We start from the raw sequence: 23,033 nt of genomic DNA on the forward strand, positions 1-23,033 counted from the left end.
GTGCCACTCAGGATCCAATTTTGGGCTAGCCGTCATTGCCAGAGAGCAGTGGAGCTGCATGCCGTTAACAGTTAGGGTTGCCCTCCAGGGGACCATCATGCACATGGATGAATGTGAAGAGGGGCAGGGCTTTCCATTTATTTCAATGGAGTGGTTAGTCTGGGCAGTCACACACCAGTAGGTACCATTCATTTGGACAAACTCTCTATATGCATCAGTGTTTCGGTTGTGGCCATTTCAAACCTAGACAGATTCATGAAGACATTATACGGACATGTATGCAAAATCTCCTTATCAGAATGGGTGCAACATTTGCTGGGGTACAAAGAGAATCAGCAGGCCCAACTTCTGTAGGTACTGTGCTGGTCTGTGGCTTTTTCCCCCACAGCGTCCCGCATAAATTCCAGCACTGAGGATTACATGTTTCTTACCATGCCTGCTTTATCACTATGTTTAAATGAGGGATAGCCCAAGGCTTTGTATTTTCATTAGTTAGTATGCAGTTTTTTCTCCGTATAAGTGATTTGAATGCTGCTTACTTTAATTGTGGTCACTGTTCCCCTTAGAGGAACACAACAGGGCTCAAGAATATCCTTCCCTGTAAGTGTGGAGCCAAATCAATGCCATAACTCCTCCCACATGCTCCCACCATGTTCCTTAACGTCTGGCACCTGACGCCAGCGAGTAACTGGGCATTCGGCCATTATGGAAATGGTGACATTACTAGTTTCTCGGTTTATATGGGCATCAGTATATAACTTTATGTTGATTCTATTTTGATCTACTGACCCGTGTCCCAGCCATAGGTTGACCCTTACCTCTGGCCAAACCCTTGTAATAGTTAGTGCGCGTGGTCTACAAAAGCTAAGTGGTTTGTTAGTATAACAGCTAAAATGAAGTAACCCTGGCAGAGGGGAGTTGGTAACCCAGTTCCAGTCCTCCTTTTCACATGGCACACTTTTCACTTTCTCTGTCATGCACCACAAAGATGGCAGCAGATTCAGCAAGAACAACTTCATGATCCTTTGTTGATTCTTCCTGAGTACCTGGGTAGACTGGAGAGACATTGTTAGTATTTACAGTTGCTGGTTTAAACATTTTCAACTGATTTTGGTACCTCCAGAATGTCCCCAATTCCCCACCCTCCCCCCACATTTTTGCACAGGTATTTGTAGTTATCAGGACCCTCATGGGACCTTGCCACCATGGTTTTAGGATCCCTTTTACTCCTGGATAAATGGAGCTCATCACCAGATCCCCAACTTGAAATGCTGATTTATCCAGACTGTTGTTATTGTCTAGTTGCATTTGATTTTCCTTTGCTTGGCTGTATAAACTCTTTAGGTTCCTTGTCCAGTGCTTATGAGAGTGGTCCTGATCCATCTGCTGGTAGGATTGCATTACCGGGGATTTTCATCGCCTTCCCTGTCATTACTTCAAAGGGTGTTGGCTGAGTTAGTGTGTTTGGGCTGCATCAGATTCTGTAGAGCACAACAGGCAGCATGCATGCCCTTCTGTCTCCCATGTCCAGCACTGCCATTTTTTTTTAGAGCTGCTTTCATTGTCCTGTTAATTTTTTATACCATTCCTGAGCTTTCAGGGTGGTATGGTATATGAAACCTCTTTTTTATTCCTAGTGTTTTACATGCCTTTTTCATCACATTCCCGGTAAAGTGAGCGCCTTGATCTGAGTCTATTGACAAGGGCAGGCTCCATCCGGGTATTATCTCATCTGCTAAGATAGGAGCTACTGTGGTAGAAGTGCAGTTTTTAGTAAGGAAGGCTTTTACCCATCTGGTAAATGTGTCAGTAATCACCAAGATGTACGTGTATCCCTGGCTTTGTGGCAGCAATTTGAAGAATTCTGCCATGGACATTCTGGTCGCAACAGGTGATTTAGGGGTATTTTCTTCCTTTTTTCCCCCACATTCATTTGTGCACATATTATACACCCTTTAAGGAAGTGTGTAACATCCTTTGTCATGGATGGCCACCACCAGTACTCCAGAGCGGCTTTCATTTGTCTCCATCCTAGGTGAGCTGGAGAGTGGATGGTGTGGAGCAGCAAACGCTGTACGTGCACAGGGGCTACCAGCTGTTTACCCCCAGGTGCATACCAAAGATTATTTTTATACATGCAGCCTTGCTTCTCTAATCTGTTTTCTTCCTCTGGAGTCATAGCTGCATATATCTTCTTTAGATTTACCTTCGCCTCTGCTACTGTAGCCGCACTAATCCCGAGTGGTGTCACCTATGCAGTTTCCTTAGCTCACTTATCTGCCCAGTAGTTCCTCTTTTGTTCCTCACTTGTAATTCTGTGATATGCCTTTATTTTAACCACAGACAATTTTGAGGGTAACTCGACAGCTTCTGCTAGGTTTTTTGTGTCTAGCTTATTAATGGGCTTGCCGGCAGTTGTTACAAATCCTCTGCATGACCACACATCCATGTAGTCATGCACTACCCCCCAAATGCATATCTGCTGTCTGTGTAAACTGTAATTCTTTTGTCTTCCCCTGGTCAGGGAGCTTCTGTGAGAGCAGTTAACTCCACCTCCTGGGTTGATTTTGAGCTTTTCAGCTGACCTGATGGTACCATTGTCCTGTCTCCAATTACCACTGCCCAGCCAGTGGCTGGCACCCCATTTTCGTATTTCCTTGATCCAGCTATGTACATGCCCATGTCTGGTTTTTCTAAAGGCTTTTCCTTAACTCTTCCCTTCGCTTCCTCTTCCCTATCCACCAGACATTTGTGTACCTCTGCATCTATGTTTAAGTATTCAGCCACATTGACTCCTTTGTTTCTTACTATGGAAAATCTGGGGCTTTGCATACACAGTGTTTACTCCCACTGACTTTGGAGGTATCTGTTACTGATTTTAGCTGCCTGGTATTGAGGAGGTCAAAAAGCGTGCATGGCGTATGCGGCGTCAGGATGCCTGCAAGAGTATACAGCTCACAAGCTTTTACAGCCCAAGTGACACAGGCCAGAGCAGCCATGCACTCTGGTAATCCCTGTGACACAGGTGGTCTCGGGGTGGACAGGTATGCCACTGAGCGCTGTTGGAACCATGGAGCTGAGTTAACGCTGCAGCATATTGGGTTTTACTGTGGTTACAGTACAAGTGGAATGGTTTTCTCATATCTGGTAAACCCAGGCAAGGAGCAGAGGCTAGAGCTTGCTTTACCTTCTCAAATGCTTCCTCTTGTGTCTTTTCCCACTGCACTATCTCATTTGCAGGCTTCCCTGCCCTAGTGAGGGCTTGGATGGGTTCCACTATGTCTGACTATTCAGTTGTATATATTCTGCAGTAATTTAAGAGTCCCAATACCTTCGGACTTCCTTAACAGTTTGAGGCCTCTTTAACTCTTGAATAGTTTGTTTCCTCTTCACAGTGAGTGCTTTCCTTCCCGGTGATATCTCATAATCTAGGTACAATACTGTTGGCTGCTGTAACTGAGCCTTCTTGGCACTCAATTTGAATCTGGCTTCCCGAAGGTGTATGAATAGATTGTTGAGGGTTTCTAAGTGGTCTTTCTCATTAGAGCTGGCAGTTAACAGGTTGTGAAGATATTGAGGTATTATGGCGAATGTAAGACCAGGGAGGCGTATAAGACAATTAGGAATATTAATAGGAAATGGCAGCTAAAGCAGATGGTGATCAAAGATGAGAATGAAGTGCTCATGAAAAGGGAGAAGATTGTGCAGTGATGGAAGAGATATTGCACCGATCTGTACAAAGTACAGTTGGACCTGAGTGGCTCAGAGAGACTGAAGAATTGAAAGAGAGATCTCCGCTGAGCATTGAGAGCAAGACCAATATTTTGAAGGAGGAAGTAAAAAAAGCAGTGAAACGACTAAAGAACAACAAGAGCCCTGGGAATGATAAGATCACAGGAGAGATGATCAAATATGGCGGAAAAAGCATGATTCAGGAAATACACTGACTATGTAACATAACATGGAAAGAAGGGAAGGCGCCTAAGGAATGGACAAGATCTGTGCTAGTGACAATACCCAAGAAAGAAAGTACATTGGAGTGCAAGAACTACAGAACAATTGCCCTAACGTGTCATCTAGGTTAGGTGCTGACTATGATACTGAGGGAGAGATTAAGACTGCAGATAGAAGAACATATAGCAGACGAGCAAGCAGGGTTCAGAAAAGATAGAAGTACCATACAGCAGATATTGGCACTAAGACTGATAGCGGAGAAAGCTCGATGAAAGAACAAAAACATATACAGTTGCTTCATCGATTTTTTTCAAAAGGCGTTTGACAGTGTAGATCTGAAAGTGACTTAGGCACTGTTGGAGTCATATGGCGTGGATAGCAGACTGATACGGTTGTTGAAAGATATCAGTGATAATGCAGAGGCAGCAGTGAGAATGTGCAGGGAGTTGGGAAGTTGGTTACCCCTAGCTTAAACAATATACATCCCTCTCGTACTTGTCCCATTTACATGGATACCCTTTCTGACCCCCCGTGCTTGGATCCACACATCCACGTTCCTCTTAAATTTAAATTTGGAAAATGGAACCAAGATGGGTCTGAAGTGAAAGAGAGACTTCTGTCTCTAACCAAATGAGGTGCTAAAGTAAACATACTCACCTCTCTTGGATGTAAGTCTCTGGCTCCCATGCAGCTCACAAGCTTGGATCCCGGACAAACCCCCAGATTGTACGAACAAATTCTGGACACTGTGTGGAGTCAAGCAGGAGGGTTTATTACACCTAGCACTGGTGGAATGCCACGTTGCCTGTCGGACTAGGCTCAGTGAAGCACTGTCAAGCAATAGATTACAAGCGATTTATGTAGGATATCAATAGCTGGTGAGAAATTCTGCTGGGAGTTTGGCAGAAGGGAGGCCTACGATGGTCAGGCAGACCCGCAACACCTGTGCCACCACTACTGCTGTCTCCTCCACCTGTGCCTGGAGCCAGACAGACTGCCTTACCATGGATGCCTCTACCCAGACCCTGGTGTGGCCTTGCAAAGACTGTGCCTTGCAAGTCCCAGTAACTGATATCCAGGCTGGGGGGACCGTTCAGTGTGATAGGTGCCTGCTGGTGGAATCTCTCAGGCAGCAGGTGGGAGAGTTACAGGGGGAGGTGTCCAGGTTGAGGAGTATCCGAATCCATGAGCAGTTCCTAGATAATATTCATCTGGGGTCTGCTGAGGTGACTGTCCCAGTGTACAGGAAGGCTAATAAACCACTGGTGGAGAAAGAGGTAGACCAGGGTGGGCACTGGCAGCTGGTTACTTCTGGCAGCAGGCAGTGTTCCACCCCTGCACAGAACCCTCCCACTGTGGTACTGGAAAACCATTATGCTGTACTTGCTACAGGAGATGAGTCACCCAGTACAGAAGAGGAGAAGCCTCGTACCCCCGAGGCTGAGAAGTCTCCTACCACCACTGCAAGAAGGAAACACAGAGTAGTGGTGGTCGGAGATTCTCTTTTGAGGGGGACGGAGGCACCCATCTGTCGCCCTGACATTTTGTCTCGGGAGGTATGCTGCCTGCCTGGGGCCTGTATCCGAGATGTTACAGAGGCATTGTCGAGGATTGTCCGGCCCTCAGACTACTATCCCATGCTTCTCATCCATGTGGGCACTAATGATACTGTGAGGTGTAATGCTGAGCAGGTCAAGAGTGACTACAGGGCTCTGGGGGCACGGGTGAAGGGGTTTGGGGCGCAGGTGGTATTCTCTTCAGTCCTTCCTGTTGCGGGTAGGGGCCCGGGCAGAGACAGGTGCATCCTAGAGGTGAATGCCTGGCTGCATGGATGATGTCGCCGGGAAGGCTTCGGTTTCTTCGACCACGGGATGCTATTTCAGGAAGGACTGCTAGGCAGAGGTGGCGTTCACCTTTCGAGGAGGGGAAAGACCATATTCGGACACAGACTTGCTAACCTGGTGAGGAGGGCTTTAAACTAGGTTTGCCGGGGACAGGGGAGCAAAGCCCGCAGGTAAGTGGAGGACATGGAAACCTGGGAGATGGGTCGGAAGTAGGAGGGAGCATGGGCAACAATGTCAGAGTAAAAAGAGGGCCAGGAAAAAACTGGGGGGAAAGTTCAAATCAATATCTAAGATGCCCATATACCAATGCAAGAAGTATGGGTAATAAGCAGGAAGAACTGGAAGTGCTAATAAAAAAATACAACTATGATATCATTGGCATCACAGAAACTTGGTGGGATAATACACATGATTGGAATGTTGGTATTGAAGGCTACAGCCTGGTTAGGAAAGATAGACAGGGAAAAAAGGGGAGAGGTGTTGCCTTATATATAAAAAATGTACACACTTGGACTGAGGTGGAGATGGACGTGTTGAGAGTCTGTGGGTTAGTTTAAGAGGGGTAAAAAACAAGGGTGATGTCCTGTTAGGAGTCTACTACAGGCCACCTAACCAGGTGGAAGAGGTGGATGATGCTTTTTTTAAACAACTAACAAAATCATCCAGAGCCCAGGATTTGGTGGTGATGGGGGACTTTAACTATCCAGATATATGCTGGGACACTAATACAGCAGGGCACAGACTATCCAATAAATTCTTAGACTGCATTGGAGACAATTTTTTATTCCAAAAAGTTGAAAAAGCCACCAGGGGAGAAACTGTTCTGGATTTGATTTTAACAAATAAGGAGGACTTGGTCGAGAATTTGAAAGTGGGAGGCTGCTTGGGTGCAAGTGATCATGAAATCATAGAATTCACAATTCTAAGGACTGGTAGGAGGGAAAACAGCAAAATAGAGATGATGGATTTCAGGAAGGCAGATTTTGGTAAACTCAGAGACCTGGTAGGTAAGATCCCATGGGAGGAAAAACTGAGGGGAGTTGGCAGTTTTTCAAAGAGACATTATTAAGGGCCCAAAACCAAGCTATTCCCCTATGTAGGAAAGATAGTAAATATGGGCAAAGACCGCCTTGGCTTAACAAGGAGATCCTACATGATCTCAAACTAAAAAAGGAATCCTATAAAAAATGGAAACTAGGACAAATTACAAAGAATGAACATAGGCACATAACACAGGAATGCAGGAGTAAAATTAGAAAGGCTAAGGCACAAAATGAGATCCAACTAGCTACAGGCATAAAGGGTAACAAGAAGGCCTTTTACAAATATATTAGAAACAAGAGGAAGACCAAGGACAGGGTAGGGCCATTGCTCAGTGAGGAGGGAGAAACAGTAACGGGGAACTTGGAAATGGCAGAGATGCTTAATGACTTCTTTGTTTCGGTCTTCACAGAGAAGTCTGAAGGAATGCCTGACATAGTGAATGCTGGTGGAAAAGGGGTAGAGTTAGTTTTTGAAATAAAAAAAGAACAAGTTAAAAACCATTTGGAAAAACTAGATGTCTGCAAGTCATCCTAGAATCCTCAAGGAGCTGATAGAAGAGGTAGCTGAGCCGTTAGCTCTCATTTTTGGAAAGTCATGGGAGACAGGAGAGATTCCAGAAGACTGGAAGAGGGCAAATATAGTGCCAATCTACAAAAAGGGGAACAAGAACAACCCAGGAAATTACAGGCCAGTCAGCTTAACTTCTGTGCCAGGAAAGGTAATGGAGCAGGTAGTTAAGGAAGTCATCTGCAAGCACGTGGAAGGCAGTAAAGTGATAGCTAACAGCCAGCATGGTTTTGTAAAAAAACAAATCATGTCAAACCAACCTGATAGCTTTTTTTGACATGATAACGAGACTCGTAGATAAGGGAGAAGCAGTGGATGTGGTATACCTAGACTTTAGTAAAGCATTTGATACGGTCTCGCATAATATTCTTATCGACAAGCTAGGCAAGTCTAACTTAAATGGGGCTGCAACAAGGTGGGTGCATAACTGGCTGGCTAATCGTACCCAGAGAGTAGTTGTTAATGGTGCTCAATCCTGCTGGAAAAGCATAACAAGTGGGGTTCCGCAGGGGTCTGTTTTGGGACCAGTTCTGTTCAATATCTTCATTAATGATTTGGATATTGGCATAGAAAGTACGCTTATTAAGTTTGCAGATGATACCAAGCTGGGAGGGGTTGCAACTACCTTGGAGGATAGGGTCATAATTCAGAATGATCTAGATAAATTGGAGAAATGGTCTGAAGTAAACAGGATGAAGTTTAATAAAGATAAATGTAAGGTGTTGCACTTAGGAAGGAATAATCTGTTTCACACATACAGAATGGGAAAAGACTGTCTAGGAAGGAGTACAGCAGAAACGGATCTAGGGGTTCTAGTAGATCACAAGTTAAACATGAGTCAACAGTGTGATGCTGTTGCAGAAAAAGCAAACATGATTCTGGGATGCATTAGCAGGTGTGTTGTGAACAAGACACGAGAAATCATTCTACCGCTCTACTCTGCACTGGTTAGGCCTCAGCTGGAATATTGTGTCCAGTTCTGGGCACCCCAATTCAAGAAAGATGTGGAGAAATTAGAGAAGGTCCAAAGAAGAGCAACTGGAATGATAAAAGGTCTGGAGAACATGACTTATGAAGAAAGGCTGAAAGAATTGGGCTTGTTTAGCTTGGAAAAGAGAAGATTGAGGGGGGACATGATAGCGGTTTTCAGATATCTTAAAGGGTGTCATAAGGAGGAGGGAGAAAACTTGTTCTTCTTGGCCTCTGAGGAGAGAACAAGAGGCAATGGACTGAAGCTGCAGCAAGGGAAGTTTAGGTTGGACATTAGGAAAAAGTTCCTAACTGTCAGGGTGGTCAAGTACTGGAATAAGTTGCCAAGGGAGGTTGTGGAATCTCCCTCGCTGGAGATATTAAGAACAGATTAGATAGATGTCTGTCAGGGATGGTGTAGATAGTGGTCGGTCCTGCCGTCGGGGCAGGGGACTGGACTCGATGGCAGCTCGAGGCCCGTTCCGGTCCTAGTGTTCTATGATTCTATGAAATGACATGGTGAGAGGTCCCAAGTCCCTGGATAGATGCTGGCAGCAAGACATGAGCACAGTAAACCAATAATCTAAAAGGTTACACAAGGACCCCACCCGTAATTTACATGCAGCATTTTAGACAATACATGGATGTGTTTTGTTTTTTTTTAGTCATCTGTTTAAACAACATATACATTGATTCTAGTCCTGCTTATGTATCCATGGGAGTAATAATGCCTTTGTTTGATTGGGTATGAGCCACAGGTCCATATCCAAAGTAGTTAAAATAAAACAATGAGAGAACATAACAAACATCACTTATTTGTAATGCATTGTTCTTGTATCCAGGGCCCTGGGTTAGTGAACTAGGGAAATGCCTTGTAGGGAATACTGAAAAGGAAGAGGGTATCTCATCCCTAGCAGCTCAGGCTTGTCTTGCAGCCTCTGGACTTGGCCTGGGAGCACCATTGCTGTGGTTATCTCTTTTTGCAGACTGAAAAAGCTATGGCCTTGCTTGTAAGTTCCTTCTCACACTAGCTGTATTGGTAAACCATGATACATGTTATGAGTTAGCTAGGCCTTACTACAGACTGGTGAAATTTGGGCATAAAGTGAGAGGTATTGACAGAAACTATAATATGCATCAGGAACTTGGCATTTTCACCCTACATTGAATATGTTGTTTTACTTCATGTTAAATATGCACTTAAACTGCTTTTTATAAAAACTCCAGTCACAACTGCATGCTTACTTACTCCATACAGAGCACACACAAGATAATCTCTGAACTTTAAGCCTGCAAGTCAATACATTAACCTTATAGATGGTTTCTACGGTCTGTAGAACAATAAATATGAATATACCTCCATTTGTGCCATGTTATTGCCTCAGAGCAAGACCCCATTTGTGACTGATTTTTTTCATAAAAATGACTTCATTGTGCAAACTCCATCTCAAAACCAAGTTAATTAATGGTCAGAGTAGCACTTGTTAATATCTATCATTGTTAGCCGATGGTCAAGTGAGATGCCACTTACGCCCTTGTATTAATACGAGATTTCAACTGCCAGGGCAGAGCTGCACCGGTGACCAGGCTTGGAGCAGCTGAAAGCAGCTGGGTTCTTTGTTTGTATTCGGCTTGCACAGTAACAGGAGGAGTCAGGTTACCCCATAATCAATTACTTTATTTATCTAACAAGTTAAGTTCTTGTGGTTACAATTATTACAAGGTTTATACTTTGATTACAAATAGCTAGCATACACTCTAATTCATAGATCTATACTTGTTAAATGTGTGCAAAAGCAAAAGATAAAATACCTAGCAGGTGTTACAGGTGTTATTCTCACCCCGTGTTACCAACGTGGCATGGCCAGTTCCTCTCAATCCCTTGGGAAGAAGTCCTTTTCCCTTTTTCTTGAGGAATTGGGCATCCCTGGGGACCTCGGGAGACTACACCCTCCTGTCCAGCAGGAAAGATAATTGGAGCTCAAATAGGGGGTCTGCCGGACCCCTCTTTTATACCCATTGGGTCATGTACGTTTCTTCCTTGTTTTAAAAAAAAATGCCAATTGACTTAAACTGTCTGATGCTGGTTTTCACAGGGAGTTCAAGGGCTTAGTTCACACCTGCGAGGTGGAGACAATTGAGGACGTTTGTTTCTTAATGGGCCGGAGATTTTCCTCTTCTATGGGACCAAGTGTGCAGGCGAATCAACTGATGGTAATTAGCCAAGGGCAGTCCGAGGCAGGCTGTTAATTAGCCCATTATTCTTATCAGCTTTGCTCCGGAGCATCAAAGACTGTGGCTAAGATAGTAACAGAGAGTAAGCACATCTGCGCTTTCAGGCATTCCAGGGCTGGGCTGTTCCTTTTAACCCTTTTGTGCTCTGAAGCACCTAGGGAAGTAGAGCAAAAGGGGGGCTCTGTCTGGCTACAATCATGGTGTGTCAGGGAAATGGTTTGTTAAAAGTTATGAGAGTCTGACCTATATTTCAAATTTCCAGGTCTTCGCCAGGACTGTGCCTCAAGTTCTACCTCAGTGTCCCGTCGCAGTTCCAGTGCTTCTCTTCACTCTCTGAGGAGAGGCACCTACAGTGACCAGGAGTTTGATACATACAGTCTAGAGGATGAAGATGATTATGATTGTTCACTATCCTATCATAGTGCTCACAGATACTCACCATCTCCTCTCAGCTCCCCCCGTTGCCAATCCCCTTCTTCAGGTGCAGATTACAGCAGGACAGCCACCTCTCGAGTTCGTCCCCCAAGAAGAGCTGTGCAAGGTCCAATGCAAGACCAGCTAAAATACACAAATAGTGAAGGTATGCTGGCTGTGAACTTTACAATATTACATATTAAAAATAGCTTAAAAATGATTTAGGGAAAGAGTGACTGTTTCATGGAGACTATTTCTGGAGTTAGTCACATTACTTGTTTGCACTCTTTCTTTGTTTTATTTTTTTCTCTAGTGTGCAGTCACCTAGGAATATCATCATCATCATCATCATCATCAACTGTGCCCTCAGCGCCCGTTGGTGTCTGATGCCTCTCTCACTATTTCCTTCCATCTTTCCCTATCCAGTGCAGAGTGGCTTAGTTTCTATAGACTAGCTCCGCACCAATCTACTACATCATCTATCCATTCTCTGCGGGGTCTGCCTCTCCTATTTGAACCATCCATTATGCTGAATACTGGGGTCTTGATTTTTCGTTCGTCGTTCATTCTGCAAATGTGTCCAAATAGTTGTAGGTTCCGTTTTATAACCTTCTGCAGCAGGTTCTCTTTATTCCTCATTGGTGACCTTCTGCATCCATCCTATTCTCAGAATCTTTCGATTTACAACTCCTTTTGAATGCCAATATTCTTTTTTTGAACCTAGGAATAGACTAAACAGTAATGGCAATTTGTTTATTGTATAGTCTACATTCTATTGGAAATTCATATTTTAGATGAAATGCGACACAGTATGCCTAACCTGGCTAGGACAAGCCTTTGCTGTCTGGAATCCGTAAGGAGCACTCGGAGCCTGGAATCAGATCTGCAGGTGCCCAGCAGCCGACTTTCTAGAATTCAACAACCATCAACAAGTCAGTTTACTTTATCATTTTACAGATGAAATGGCAAAACTATGAATTTTTTTTTGTTCTTTGTGAAACTTAATATGCCCGACTGCCGCTGAGGCTCTTACACGGCTCAGTATCCTCAAATATTCTTGCAACAGTATTGCTAACTTACTACTTGTTTTTCCCACTCTCTCTTCCTCCTTTCTATTCCCTACCCCCAATCTCCCATACTTCACATGTAGGTCTGACTCCCAGTAAGCTCAGGTTTTCCTCTAGTGCTGGGCAATCTCCCTTAACAGTCCGACAGCCAATGAAAGCAGGGTCATGCACAAACTCTCTAACACCAAGGCAGCCACTAAAAGCCTCCAGTTACAGCACTCCTGCAAGTGGAATCCGAAAACTACCATCTTCAACTGTCAGTCCAGGGTCGTCTAGTAACCCTTCTTCCACTACCAGAAGCAATATTGCCATTGGAGTCAAAAATTCACCTGTTAAAGTACGAACCTCTGTTGGAGGAACTTCTACTCCAAAGAGCAAGTTGATACAACCATCCAAGAGGTAAGATCTTGACATGAACATAAAAAAAATTAAATGCACATGTGATGTCATGGTGCTTAAAGTGTATTTCATATCTGTAAAGTAATTGTGTAAAATGGTGGTCATCTGAGATGGACTTTATCAGTACTTATTAAACCCCCATTTGAGTCACAATTACTTTTTTAAACTGTAAACCAGAAAATATAGCTTGATTTTTCCAGATCTAAGACTGAGCATTGAAAACAAAATTATCTGATTGAGAAACACTAACCATAGCTTCTCCTTGAAGCTGTTTTAGTTTAAATAGTTGCAGCTGGAATTTCTAAGTTAGTCATTAAATTTCTGTACCTTGGAGAAAAAAACATGTATTTTATTGATGAATATAATGGCTTTGATATGCACCATTGTGCCTTACACAATTGTGTGCTAATACTTTGAGAGCTTTAAGTGAAAGGCACTATAGAATTGCAAAACACTTAACAGTGAGCAGTAAGGAAAACAGAGACCAGAGAGATTAAGTGATTTGCCTAGGGTCACAGAGAGTATATAGGATTTGCTTCAGACTTCACAAAAATACAGTTTTCTGGTGAGGAGGGTGATTCAATAGTTAGGGGACTAACCTGGCAGTTAGTAAATATTGGCTCGATGCCCTGCTATGCCACGCACTTCCTGTGTGAACTCACCATCTTTTAAAATGGGGATGTCTATTTCCTGATTTCCCTGAATTCTTTTAAGTCACTGGTACATTGTGGTGTGGAAATGGGAACTGTCAGATCGCCAGATGAGAAGCAAAAAATATGGCAGTTTGAGTAAAGTTGACAGCTAGCTTTTGACTTGGCATGTGTACCTGTGCAGGGAAATAAGAATCCCCTCATACACTTGCAGTCCATAAAGAGTGAAGGCCTTGCCTCCGCTCTTGCCATATTGGCCAGCACAGCTGAGCCAGCATGGTGAACCATAGTGCTGTCCCCATGGGTGCTCCACAGTAGGTGTTGGATTTGCCCAGCACCACAGCACAGAGACTTTTCATAGCAGTATTGAAGGGGGGCTACACATATGCAATCCCAGCATGCGCCATTCGTGCCACTAGGGTAGTCTGCGCAGCCCTGCTCTCTCCTCGGTTGCTTCATCCTTGCCCTTGGCTACACATAGAGTGCAGTCTCTCCTTTTTCCCCTCAGACCTGTAGACAGGCTTTAGGTTATAGTCAGTCAGTTGTTGCTCGCATGCGTGTGTGCGCACACACACAGAGCATTTGTTGTTAACCCATTTACTGGAGTTATTACAAAAAAAGAAAAAGGAAGAGAAGCACCAGCCATGTTGGAAGGGGCTATGAGGTCATCAGCCGTGCTGACAGATCAAGTGGTGGCTGCCATTATGAACACTCAACCATCACCAACTTAAACAGGGCCTTTGCCAGTGCCAGAGGAACGTGGTGCCACGCTCTGTCTCCCAGCATTGAGGGAGCAACATAAACCCTGGTGCAGCTCCAGGTCTCACCAGTGGCACCATGCAAAGCCAGGATTAAAACTAATAGAGCTCCCGCAGGGAACCATAATCACTATCTTGAACCAATGTCAGACCTGCAGTTAAGGCACAGAATGTACCTCCTCACTGGGGACTAAGGCAAAGAGCAACCCTTTCAACATGTTCCCTGCCCAGACTGAGCACAGCAGATAAATTGGGCACATCGGGCATACAAAGCTTGAGCTCACCCCTGGCACTAATCTTAAAAGTGGCACTTTAAAATAAAGTGGCCTCAACCCTGCCTCAATGGCACTGGCAATGCCAGAAGGGGTTGTGCAACCATTGCCAGAACTGACAGACCAGGCTTTGGTTGCTGTGTCAAATGCACAAACAGCACTGGCTGAACCACAGCCATTACCAGCACCAGAATAACTTGGGCACTTGTGCTGCATATGTTGCCTCGGAGTGGCTCACATTCCACAAATGCTCTCTCAGTGCAAGAGCCCCACTGAGGAAGCTGGGAAAACGGAGCTGTGCTTAAATGCTCCCTTCCAACAAGGCTCTTAAGCTGATGCCAGACTCTCAATTCAATGCAGACAATGTCCCTTCAGACAGGGACTCCATTGACTCCTCAGTGAGGACAAAAGCAAGAACCAAGCTTTCCCCATTACGCTCCCTACCCACGGTGAGCGTAGGAGATGAACCAAACACACAGGGTGTACAAATGCCCAAACTTGCCTCTGGCTTTCACCTGAAAGCCACACTTTGCACAAAGCGACTCCAGTCCCTCCTCCAGCAGCACAGATAGTGCTGGACGGGGTTGCGCAACCATCACCGGCACTGGCAGACCAAATTGTAGCTGCCATGCTGAATACACAAACAGCACTGGCTGAACTAAAGCTGTTACCGGTGCCACAACAGCCCATGATGCTGCATTCTTTCTCAGCACCGGTGGAATACTACTAAACCCAGGTGCAGCCATTGTCTCACGTGTCTCTAGCGCATCCCTCATCACCATGAAGACTAGCGTGAAAACTAAGAGTTCTTACACAGAAATGCAGCCTGTGTACTTGATTGAGGTAACCAGTACAGAGGTACCACTTGCTGTCCCCTATACCATTCTACCACAACATGCATATTGTGTGTGGTTACCATTCTTCTTATAAGGCACTGAGGTACTACCAATCACCTCGCCCTCAGTACTGCGCAGTATATGAATTTGTTCACCCAGAATTTAGTTAGTGCAGATGCCCTCATATCAAACTCTTAGAGGGCTAATAGATGTTATGCCTGCAGAAGTGTGTACTTGTCACAACATTCATCTCGGAGTGCAGCTCATACATCTCATCCTGTTCACTACAGGGGTTCCATTAGAGATCACTTGAGAGCACCCTGTAGTATAACACAGCACCAGTCATCTTCTGTCTTCTCCGTTTCCTCACACAACGAAAAGGAGATAGAAGTGCACGATACATGACAGATGATCTCGAGTCACAGATGCCTTCGGACTTACCAGTGTCTGAATCGGCATTTCATGGAGAAGTAGTCACATCATAGACTTTTCCTCTTCTGTTGACCTAAAACAGTTTCAGAATCTTTTAAAAGGGAGTCAGTTAGCCAGGAACTCACCTTAGCAGAAATGCCAGAGATACAATATAAGCTTTTAAAAAAAAAAAATACAACCACTTGCCACAGCCAGGGTGGATCTACCACTTGATGATGATGGAGGCAGCAGGTAAAATCTTGGTAAACCTGACCATGCCTACACCCATGAATATACGTGCCAAAAGAAACTATTTGTCCTGGCTGATGTCACGGACTTTCTAATTTAAATCCACAATCCAATTCTCTTGTGGTAAGGGGGATATGTTAAAAAGATATAAAATCATAACTGGTGTGGAAAAAGTGAATAAAGAAGTTATTTACTTGCTCTCATAACAAAAGAACCAGGGGTCACCAGATGAAATTAATGGGTAGCAGGTTTATAACTAACAAAGTTTTTCTTCACATAGTGCATAGTAGGCCTGTGGAACAACTTGCCAGAGGAGGTTGTGAAGACCAAGACCTTAACAGGATTCAAAAAAGAACTAGGTAAATTCATGGAGGTTAGGTCCATCAATGGGTATTAGCCAGGATAGGTAGGAATGGTGTCCCCAGCTGCTGTTTATCAGAGTTGGAAGTGTATGTGAGGATGCAATTACCTGTTCTGTTCAGTCCCTCTGGGACATCAGGCATTGGCTTCTGTAGGAAGATAGGATACTGGGCTAGATGACCTTTGGTCTCACTCAGTATGGCCATTCTTATGTTGTTCTGTTACTCCTGTTTTGGACTCAGCCGGAGGATGAGGCATGCCATAGTCCCCAGACTTTAAACCTTGTGATTGCTATAAATACTCTGTGCCTATTAGCAATCCTCACAGCAGATGACTTGAGGAAGGGCACAGGAGTGACCATTGCTGCATCTGCAAGTCTCATAAGCCTGGGACTCAGAGTGCATGAGTTCAGGCTCAAAGTGCTCTTGATGGAGTTGGTGTTTGCTCTGATCCCTGAGCAAAGGTCTGACAGCATCACAGTGGGATGAGGCAGCATCAGCCCCGCTCTGCGGTCTCAGCCAAGATGTTGAAGAAGGTATGTATGTGTTGGTTCCTTACTCCTTGCAAGGTAAGTCTGGAGGGTGAGGTAAGACTCAAATTGGGTAGCTCATCTCCCCATTCAAGAAGTCAGCCCTCGGCTTATGTTGAGCAGTGCAGCTCATCCCATTCCTTGCCTGGAAGCCCGAACATAAAGCTGGTCTCCATCAGCTTTGGGTGCCACAGATGCCTGAAGCTCTCCAGGCTGCACAGGAAATCCTGGCACCTTCCAATGAAGCATACACTAGCCCTGGCAGTGCCTAGACCCTAAGAATAAGCCCGCCTTGGGACCACCTCCTTCATCTCAGTGACACCATATCTGATCGTGGGTTATGTCCTGCCACCAGTTACCCACTAGAAGCTGACGTGCCTCAAATCTCTGGCGGAAGCAGTTACACTAATGCCCTCTCTAGTCAAGGGGCTCGGAGCACCAACAATGAGAGTACAGGCAGACCTCATCAGTTACTTGACACAGACCAACATAGGCGTGTGCCTTCTGGAATGAGTTTTAGGACCAACCCATCGAACCAAGTCACCATTGCATATCCTGGTAACATTTAGATGACAGGAGCCATGGGCCCAAAGAGGCACGTATCCTGGTCGAACCATTCCTCCTCCATGTGACTACAGACACCACCAGATGCAAAGTTGGTACACCAGTGGATGCTGACCACTGGGTACCAACTGCTCTAGATATGGCTCTTGTATACAGTGGAGCTTAATGTTGGTAGGGGCATCTTCCCAGACCCTCAGTGTCATCTACATCTGAAGTACTGAAACCTTTCCCAAGGCTTCAGACCCACTGGCTGGCTCTGTGGTAAGCTTAGACTCACTGCAGGTTCATTTACACCTCCCAATGTGCAGTGGGTTTAGGGAGTTTGACAGGTGGTGGCTTCGACGACCCAATCCCCTACGATTTGTGGGATCATGGGAGAAGATAAATGGGGTCCATCTGCTGAATCACTGATGGGTACCGTGGAATCTGCAGTACTGGCCTTCTCCTCCTTGCCGCATGAGGTTGTCACCAGAACTTCTCACCTTGTTCCTCAGGATGACACCAAAAGTCCCACCGTCACTGATTGTCTGAGCCCATTTGACCAGAATTGAGGCATTGTCTGTAGTCTTCTTGGCACTTGTCTTGATCCAAGACATCTCTAGGAGCACAATGTGGTCCTTGGTCCACGCATTCTTGTCTCATTATGCCATGGCTAAGCCAGCAGTGAATGACTCTGCGTTCATCAGAGCTGTACTTCAGTCGGTGGGGCCATGAAATCCTGCCTGCTTCCAAGGGTACTACTTGAAGTTACCCAAAGTGGAATGGACATGAGGAGGCACTCGAGTTACCTGTTCTGTAACTCGTATTCTTCAAAATGTGTTGATCATGTCCATTCCATAACTCGCCCTCCTCCCCAACTGTCAGAGTTTTCAGCAAGAAGGAATTAAGGGTGGGAAGAGCATGTGTTGCCCCTGTACATGCAATAAGGATGCTGCTCCAATGCTTGTCAGAGCTGCTGTCATACAGATATTGTTGAGAGAGAGACTTGCAGTACTGGTGTATGTGGCAAGCACGCAATTAATGTAGCCTGGATACGAGCAAGTCCTTGAACAACGCCAGTTACAGAACAGGTCTTTTATGATGGCTGTGAAAACTAATTATGGCAACTGTCAACAGGAACTAGTCACAGCCCATTTTAGTAGGAAGTCTGTCTAAATTTGCTTATCCCATAGTCCAGACCATCTCCCATGCTTTCCTACATGCCAAATTTTCAATTGTCCTCTTCAAACAGTTGCCAGAACCTGAGATCTTGTTAGCTACTGTGTAGTTATGCTTTGCCAATGTAAGTCTATGGCACGTTGGAAAAATGTAGGGTCTGAGTAAAAGAAACTGAAATTATTCTCAAACTAAATTAACTGGAGGGGTTACTCTACTGATTATAGCAACGAAGGGTTCTGTGGCACCTTATAGACTAACAGAAAAGTTTTGAGCATGAGCTTTCGTGAGCAAAGACTCACTTCATTAGATGCTGGTCATGGAAATCTACTGATTGTATAACTCATGCTTATCCTTAAAGGGTCACCTGGGAATTTTTGTTTGTCCAATTCTACTTCCACTGTAGACAGTGAGTGCATTTAAAAAAATTCCAGTATTACTTCTGTGCTCCTTCTCACCAGTTTCCTAGGTACAGTAGGTTTAAAACACATAGAAAGTAGTTCTTCACACAATGCCCAGCCAACCTATGGCATTCATTGCGGTGAGTGTTGCAAAGGCTAAAACTACAGTTTGGCTAAAAAATAAAATTAGATAAGTTCACAGAAGTTAAATCCTTCAGTGAATATTAGTGAAGATGATCAGAGATGCAACCTTGTGTTCTAATTATTTTAAATCACTGTCCGAAGTTAGGACTGCAGGACAGGATAACCATTCAATTTTGTGTACTGTACATTCCCTCTGAAGCATATGTCGCTGGCCACTGTTGGAAGATGGTGAGCTAGCTGGACTATTAGTCTTGAACCAGTATGGAAATTCTTATGTTGACCTTAAATCCTTTTTCAACATTATCTGCACCTGCTGCACAATTTCCTGTCTGTTGCACCAGCATGCCACAGAAAATGGGATGGCTTAAATGTCTAATATTCATGGGTGTGAGTGTTACAGGGAACTACTGATTAAGCCATGATTGTAGAGAGGTGCTAAAATTCTGTAAGATGAATTTTGTTAAAGGAAAAATATTGGCGTTCAGTCTGAAGGATTGATGCACTAATATGTTTTTCTACCACACTTTAATGAGTGTTTGTTTCATTTCTTGCTGTTTTTAAATGTATCCCAATGTACCTGGTTTGTCTGATGTGTTGCCTTTTGTTTGTTTTTTAAAATAGATTTCCTCAGACAGCAAAGACAAGTCAGACAACTGCTGATGATTCCTGGAAGGATGGGTGTTACTAAACAAACCCCAAAGAAGCTAGTAAAATTGACAAATATCTGTATGAAACAGAACCCCAGCTGGCTGGGCATGAGAACAGTATTTTAAAATGCACATGGGACCTGATTCTTCGCATAGGATTGATTTGTATGTTTTCTGCATCTTTTGAATGCAAATTACTCCTTGATTTCATTTATTTTCCCAAGGCATTTCCCTCTGAGTGGTAGAAATGGACAGCTTTTTCTTTACTGTGTTCCTTTTGTTCGGCGTATACTACTAAAGTCAGAAGAACATCACATGAAGACTATTTGACTCTCATCTTTGTATATGTAGTACAAATTTCTACCCTGCAGTGTGTTGCTGGAAGAGATGGTGACTGCAGTTCAGTTCATTATGATCTGTTCATAGAGAAATTTGCTTGGAAAGGCACAAGTGGGCACGCTTATGCCACCAAGAAATTTCAACGCACTGAGCTTTCTTGTTGTAAACCAGTGGTTTGGAGGTTAGAGAAATAGTTGTATAGGTGTTAGAAAATGAGGTTTGGATTTGTTTGGGGTTTTTTTTTTAAATTCACCTGCCATAAGTTTTGCCTGTAGCTCTAAGATGTTTTTTACTTGTTCTTGTATAGAATGTGTTTCTTCTGATACTTTTTATTAATGTTGGTTCTAGGAGATGAAACTGCTTTTTATAACTCAGTAGCACAGGTCAAAAGATATTTGTATTAGTGTGTGCAATCACCTAGTATAAGTTCACAAATGACGGAGTAGTACACAATATTTGTGTGGGTTTATGAACAGGCAGTCATATTTAAGTGAGTACTATTTAAAAACTATCTATCCCATTGCAGTATTTGCTGTGTTCCATAACTTTCCTAGGAAATACCAAACATGGGTAAATTGAACTACTGCTCAGTAAGTAGTACCACTTAATGGCTCTGCTGGGGATTATTGAAGAGAAGCTATTGCACTTGAAGTGCTTACCTCCATAATCTACTTTACACATTCCCAGTTGGTAACAATTGCCTTTTACTGGTTTTGTATAAAATTTTTTTCTACTGCCCTTTTTCATGCAAAGGAATCTGTTGAAACTGGGTCCCTCCCCTCAGCAAACTGTGGAGGCCATTGATCCAATCATAGATTGTGAAATATGCACTGATAATAGAGCTCAGTGATGTTTTTCCTGCCATCAATGTGATTTACTATTGTAGTTGAATAAAAAAAAGTTAAGATGCTGAAACTAGATATGCCTTTAATTAATAAACGTTGTGGTAATATTTTTGTAACAGTGGAAAGAAGGACAAACTCTCCACTTTCATAGATCTCAGGGCTCAGTTATTTTCAAAAACATGTAGGTTGACCACAACAGAACATTTTTACTGTCTACTTACATGCATTACAGGTTTCTATTTAGTAATTACATATCGGTAGATTAGAATTAATTATTATAGTCACATTCACACTGGAGCCTCAAATCAACTGGAATGCTATTTGAGAAAACTTCAGAGAAACAAATGCATCAAAGTTATTTGCAATAGAAAAGTTAGTAATATGGGGATGTGGAATCATTCTGTCCTACTCACTAGAGGAATCAACCCTAATGGCAGGGTGTGGTGACTGTGATAAACTGCAGAAGCATGCGCTTATGGATTCCAGGGCCAGAAGGGAACATTGTGATTGGTGAGCCTATTTGTAAACATAGCCAATAAAACTTTCAAAGTAATTTGTGCGGTTTTTTCTAAAATATGCACTCATCTTAATGTTAAAAATCCATAATTCTTGGTTAATTTTCCATTATTAAATGTACATGTAAGTTCCAATCCAGATTTGTCCATCTTGAACTTCCAAGCATTGAATTTATGTATTTCTGTGCTAGATTAAAATACCTTAGAAGTTTGTTCTCTGTATAGTCACTTGTTCACTAATCAGATCACTCATTAATCTTTTTTTTGTTAAAGCATAAGTGGTAAATCACTGTCAAACATCTTTAGTAATCCCAAGTCTCTCTTCTTTGAACCCTCTCCACCTTCTAAACTTTATTCATCCATTGTCCATCTCTCTAATCTCCTTATATATGAGCTGTTTATAGCCCCAGTTGTTTTGTTGCAATTCTAGTGCGTCTTTCTTGAGACAGGGTGTCCATAGTTGCACACAGTATTCAAGATGTGGCATACCATAGGTTTATGCAGCAGCAATATGATATCCCTTTCCTAATAATTCTCAACTGTTAGCTTTTTTGTTTTTTAAAGTTCCTGTTGCGTGTTGTGATGTTTTCAGAGAACTAGCTGCAATGACTTGATCACCACGACCTCCAAATCTTTCAGTTGTAGCATCCCAGGCAGAATCTTCCACTGTGGCTCATTTAACTGGCCTACATTCTTTGTTCCTAGATATATTCATTTACATACATTAAAATGGGTACTTTGTGCATGTTATCAGGTAATATAGGTTGCTTTGTGTATTAAATACTGCCAATTGCATGTAAGATGTCTGGTAGTCCAGTTTAGAACATGGAACACGTGTCCTGTTAAAGGCAGCTGTTAGTATGAATTGGTAGATGTGTTTTGGTGCAGTGTTTAACAGAAACTCTAAAAATGAGATTTTTAAAAAATGTCAGTTGGAGAGAACTTAAGGTTTAAAGGTGTAATTTAAATTACTTTGGACGATGACCCAGTCCTCAGCTTCTTAAGTTAGTTTTGTTTGGGTATTGTGACAAAATGCCTTCTCTGCCTTGGTAGGTCCTGTGTTTTCAGGAAGACTGTTCATGGGGAATCTTAGTTCAGCTGCTTACTTACAAACTTACTATTTACTCCTGTTTCCAGCCCAGCAACCCTGTGAACAGCTGTCTGCAACATCTCTTGAATTAATTATGTGACAGTCCCTTTGCCTCTCTATGTCAAAATTAAACTGGGTTAGAATTGTAGACTTCTAAATTTAGGCTGCATCCTGCATTTAAAAAGAACTAGCAGAGGAGTTTAAATCCTGGCTGTTGCCTTTTTTACCTTCTTTTAGCTTCACTCTGTTCCCTACACTATGAGCAGGTGCTTTGTAAAGGTAAATGGGAGTAAACAAAATGTTTTAACTGCGCCAGAGAGTGGCACCGTTAGTTATGTTAAGTTGCAGCTGGCACAGGAATGTAGACAATATTAAGTGTCTGCCCAGACTAATACAGTTTAGCCAACACTTGTAAAAGCAGCCCCTGGATTCTCCTTTAGAGCTAAAACAACAAGTCCTGTGGCACCTTACAGACTAACAGAAATTTTGGAGCATAAGCTTTGGTGGGCAAAGACGAAGCGGATCTTTGCCCACCAAAGTTTATGTGTTCCAAAATTTCTGTTAGTCTGTAAGGTGCCACAGGACGACTTTGTTGTTTTTGAAGATACAGACTAATACAGCTACCTTTAGAACTAGCGTCCCACAGGCTTTTTGAGGCATTTTAAGAGTACAAATTCTGAAGCTGGTTTTTCAGTGACTTAACTCTTCTGTATCTGTTTTGCATTCTCACTGGAATGTTAAGTGGTAACCCAAATTGTGCATATAGCCTAAAATA

General features: G+C 43.4%; 1 protein-coding gene across 3 annotated transcripts in view; it reads left to right on the forward strand.

The window, feature by feature from the left end:
* LOC142020043 (SLAIN motif-containing protein-like) overlaps nt 1-22,130 on the forward strand; it is an 86,336-nt gene extending 64,206 nt beyond the window's left edge. The window contains exons 5-8 of one of the 3 annotated variants that reach the window (XM_075007612.1): nt 10,876-11,193; nt 11,822-11,959; nt 12,178-12,493; nt 19,444-22,130. In XM_075007612.1, coding sequence (XP_074863713.1) covers nt 10,876-11,193; nt 11,822-11,959; nt 12,178-12,493; nt 19,444-19,510 — 839 coding nt within the window. In that variant the 3' untranslated portion in view covers nt 19,511-22,130. Of the gene's footprint in view, nt 1-10,875; nt 11,194-11,340; nt 11,960-12,177; nt 12,494-15,949; nt 19,395-19,443 lie in introns of those variants that run through there. The other 2 variants (XM_075007613.1, XM_075007614.1) reach the window with 2 other exon arrangements.
* The last annotated feature ends 903 nt before the right edge of the window (nt 22,131-23,033 follow it).

The sequence above is a fragment of the Carettochelys insculpta genome, chromosome 13 (assembly GCF_033958435.1).
Source record: "Carettochelys insculpta isolate YL-2023 chromosome 13, ASM3395843v1, whole genome shotgun sequence".
Taxonomy (NCBI): domain Eukaryota; kingdom Metazoa; phylum Chordata; order Testudines; family Carettochelyidae; genus Carettochelys; species Carettochelys insculpta.